The 3884-nt window shown below is 35.4% G+C and overlaps 1 protein-coding gene across 2 annotated transcripts in view; it reads right to left on the bottom strand.

Annotated features, from left to right (window-relative positions):
- The window catches only part of LOC107655919 (glycine receptor subunit beta-like), a 32154-nt gene extending 29968 nt beyond the window's left edge, over window positions 1–2186 (bottom strand). The window contains exons 1-2 of one of the 2 annotated variants that reach the window (XM_016443553.1): window positions 2150–2186; window positions 1694–1997 (exon numbers count right to left, since the gene is read on the bottom strand). In XM_016443553.1, the coding sequence (XP_016299039.1) occupies window positions 1694–1698 (5 nt within the window). In that variant the 5' untranslated portion in view covers window positions 1699–1997; window positions 2150–2186. The other variant, XM_016443545.1, reaches the window with a different exon arrangement.
- Window positions 2187–3884: the final 1698 nt, after the last annotated feature.

Genomic DNA, 3884 nt, shown 5'->3' with positions numbered 1-3884 from the left:
AAAAAAAAAAAAAAAAAAAAACTACAAGGGAAACGTTTGGCTTGCATTGCATTATATTTCTCCCACAAATATAGTCACTTATTTTCATATAGGACACCAAGGCTAGTTGTTGAGCTATTGAACATTTTGACTGTGATTTCCCAGGAAAATAGAAACAGTTCACTGAACACACGTTCACCTGGGGGCAGGCTGTCATAGTTTTTATGGCATTGGTTGTCACAATGAAACATTCAATTGCCCATTATATGCTTTTCAGCTTGATAGATAGATAGATAGATAGACAGATAGATAATCCCAATGTATGAATTAGTTTTGAACTACATGCTTGTAATATACATACAGGCAGTGTTGGGCAGTAACAAGTTAGTACTTTTTGCAGTAACTACTTTTTGAAGTAACTAGTAGTGTAACTAATTACTAATAAGATTTCAGTAATAATATTACAGTTACGTTCCATAAAACAGCTAGTTACTTTTGATGCCTCAACCCCTACTGATTTGAAGTCCAACAATCCAATAATTCCTAGATTTATTTTCATAATTTTCACAACTTGCACAGGCACATGAAGTCACCAGTGCAGCAGGCATATGGAATATGAAAAAGCTTACATTCAGCGGATGGAAATATTGCCATTTCATTGATTTTGTCAGGAGAAAAGATGTTCTGAACACTGATAGAAGTTGTGGCATTATGGTAGTTGTAGCATTACTTTACTCTGGCATTACATGGCTTGCCCACCCACATTCCTCTGATCCTGATATAAATTGTATAAAATCTTTTTAGCGAATTAAACATTTTCTTATGAACTTATATGATTTCTTTTGATAAAATACATCATGGAATATAATCGTATATGGGTATAACAGAGAAATTATATAGCTACAATTAGCTCAAGCATACACTTTTACTTAAACGTTACTATTAATAACTATTGACTGCAATCCAATGTGGATTTTGGTCAAAAGATGAGGCAGAAAAATATTATTAACATTTTAGAAGAATTTTATGGGGAAGATATGCAACTTATGTGGGGCGTGAAAGAAAAGTAATGTAACTAGAAGCAGTGTAACTAATTACTGTTGCCAGAAAGTAATAGTAAATTAATACAATTACTTTTGAAAGGAGTAACTAGTAATGAGTAATATAGCCTATTACATTTTTTGAGTAACTAGCCCAACACTGCATACAGGCCTATATTAAAGTGTCTGGTTTAGATGAGTATCATCAGAGAAATGTGAATTTTCTTTTCAGCGGATTAATTGTTCACATCAAGACTAGCAATGTGCGCTAGTAAAGTAAATCAAGTCCATTTTGATTTCATGCCGACTTTAACTCATTAACACATTCTCTTAGAAAATCCCTGGAACAGCTTGATACTCGCTTGATCAGACCTTATAATGTGCAGATTAATTAGCCGAAAGCTAATAAGAGCTCTCGCTCCAGCGGCGGACTGAAAAACACCCGGCACCGAATCCAGCACTAGAAATCCGCAGTGGAAACACGAGAGAACACTCAGCTCACCGCAAAACACTTCCAGACCTCCCGGCGCAGACGTATACAACAAGAACAATAAAGAGAGCACTCGTAATAACTCACTCTGAGAACTTGTGAAATCATGTTGAACCGAAAAACCCGCGTGTCAGTGAGATCATCTCATCTGTACATATTACAGTACAAAGACACGTAGCCTTACCTCATGAAGAAAGCACAGCTGATATTAGTGTTCCCCGCTCAAACACGCTTCCAGCAAACACACATGTCTGTCACTGTATGAACATCCACACTCGGGCTCAGTTTCGGGGTGTGTGTGTGTGTGTGTGTTGGATTGCGCGTGGATGCACCTGTCCCGCTGCAGCGAGGCTGCTGCTGTGCTCTCACGTGATGAAGCACGCGCTGTCCCGCACCGGCGTCACTTTCTCCGCCTGGATCTAACTTACGAAACCTACTGTGCTACTATAGCCTACCATTACGAGATTCTTTCTGAAGATATAAAGGACCTGTATTATGCAAAATCAAGAGTTGAACAAATGAACTGTTAGCAGCACATAAAAAGCATAAGAGAGAAAGCAGCCCTCTCTGATTATATTAAGCGAGAGATGCTCAAGAAATTCACGAGATGTTAGTGGTTTTGTGAACAGCTCCTCCTCACCTCCATTTGTCCTTTGTGTCACATTAAATCACAGCCCTCTCTCTTTACAGATTTACACTGAGCCCACAGAACTAAATGAGGGCATGGGATGGGCTTTTGTGTGTGTGTGTGTGTATGTGTATGTGTATGTGTATGTGTGTGTGTGTGAGAGAGAAAGAAAGTGGCAGGAAAGATAAATGATCCCATGTGAGAATGGGAATAAGAGAGAATAAGATCCACACAAACAATATGAAGGTACACTGAGAATAAGATGAATTATATTTAAATATATCATTAATTTATTTAAGATGTATGATACATTTATGTAAAAATGTATATATTATATACTGGTAAAACATAAATCATCTTATTCCCTCTCTTTATATAGAAAAATATAAATCTTATTTAAATGTTAAAATATATAATTGATATAGAATAGACTCATTAAATATAATTCAATGTTTTTCATGTATATATCATGTTTCATGTATGTGTGTGTGTGTGTAAATATGTAATAGATATATGTATGTATTATTGATATATTTATGTATAAACAGGATATACTTATCAAATAATATGAAATGAAATCTTATTCTCTCTCATATATATATATATACATATACACACACACACACACACACAAAGTAATAGCATATCAATGATATATTTATGTATAAACATATGAGGTATAATGACTGTGTGTGTGTGCGTATACCAGTCATACATAATTCACCTCTGTCTCTCTCTATATACAGAAAAGAATATTTAAATAACATTTTTAAAATATATATTTAAATATATTATTGATAGATTTATGTATAATAATATAAGATACACTGATCAAATAAAACTAATCTTGTTCTCTCTCTCTCTCTATACATACATAAAGTAATGACATATAAAACTTTGGGGCATAGGTGTGTGAGAGAACCCAGTACAAATACAGCACAACTGGTAAAAAAAGCAATACAACTGTGTTTCAGAATTTGTGAAGCCATTCTGCTCACAGCGTGGCACAACGCCAGCACACTGCAGAGGAGACACACACAAACTCTCACTCACTCTCGCACACGCACACGCACGCACACACACACAGGACAGCTTCATGATGGTCTTTACGAATTACAAACTTACCTCAGCATTTCAGATGCTGTAAAACACCAGCTTTCACTCCTCTATCACACACACACAATCTTGTGTCAGATGTGGTAGTTTCAAAGGTGAATTACGCTTTAAAGAATACAATTACAGTGAGTGACTATTAGGGCTGTGCAATATATCGAAATTATCGAAATATCGCAAATGTACATATCGCAATATGCATATCGCTACAGCTTGCAATATTTGGGGCCATGAACAAAAGACAAAGAGAAAATCACTCACTGCTCTTACCTAAATAACTGTTGTAGCTTAAATAAGAATCAGTGCATATTGAATTCAAAGAGGAAACACTAAGCAGTTTTATTTTTCCTTTGTATTATTCAGTTCCTAAACTCATGTTAAAATGATTACACTAATGTTCAAATTAAATTTTTATGTAATGCTCGAGTAAAACACTACCGTTCACTTTCAGAAGTTGTTGTAGGGGTGCTTTCTTATTAGAATCAGAATCAGAATGAGATTTATTCACCAGTTTAATTTGAGCATGTGGCACTTTAAGCATTATCGTTTCGCATTTCGAATATCGCATTATTTAATGAGTTAACGCATATCGCATTTTTCTTCAATATCGCACAGCCCTAGTGACTATCATGCT

This window comes from Sinocyclocheilus anshuiensis, unplaced genomic scaffold (genome assembly GCF_001515605.1).
Source record: "Sinocyclocheilus anshuiensis isolate Anshui unplaced genomic scaffold, SAMN03320099.WGS_v1.1 scaffold85, whole genome shotgun sequence".
NCBI classification, from domain to species: Eukaryota; Metazoa; Chordata; class Actinopteri; order Cypriniformes; family Cyprinidae; genus Sinocyclocheilus; species Sinocyclocheilus anshuiensis.
The sequence above is the reverse complement of the archived record's forward strand: the minus strand, read 5'-3'. Positions and strand labels throughout refer to the sequence as shown.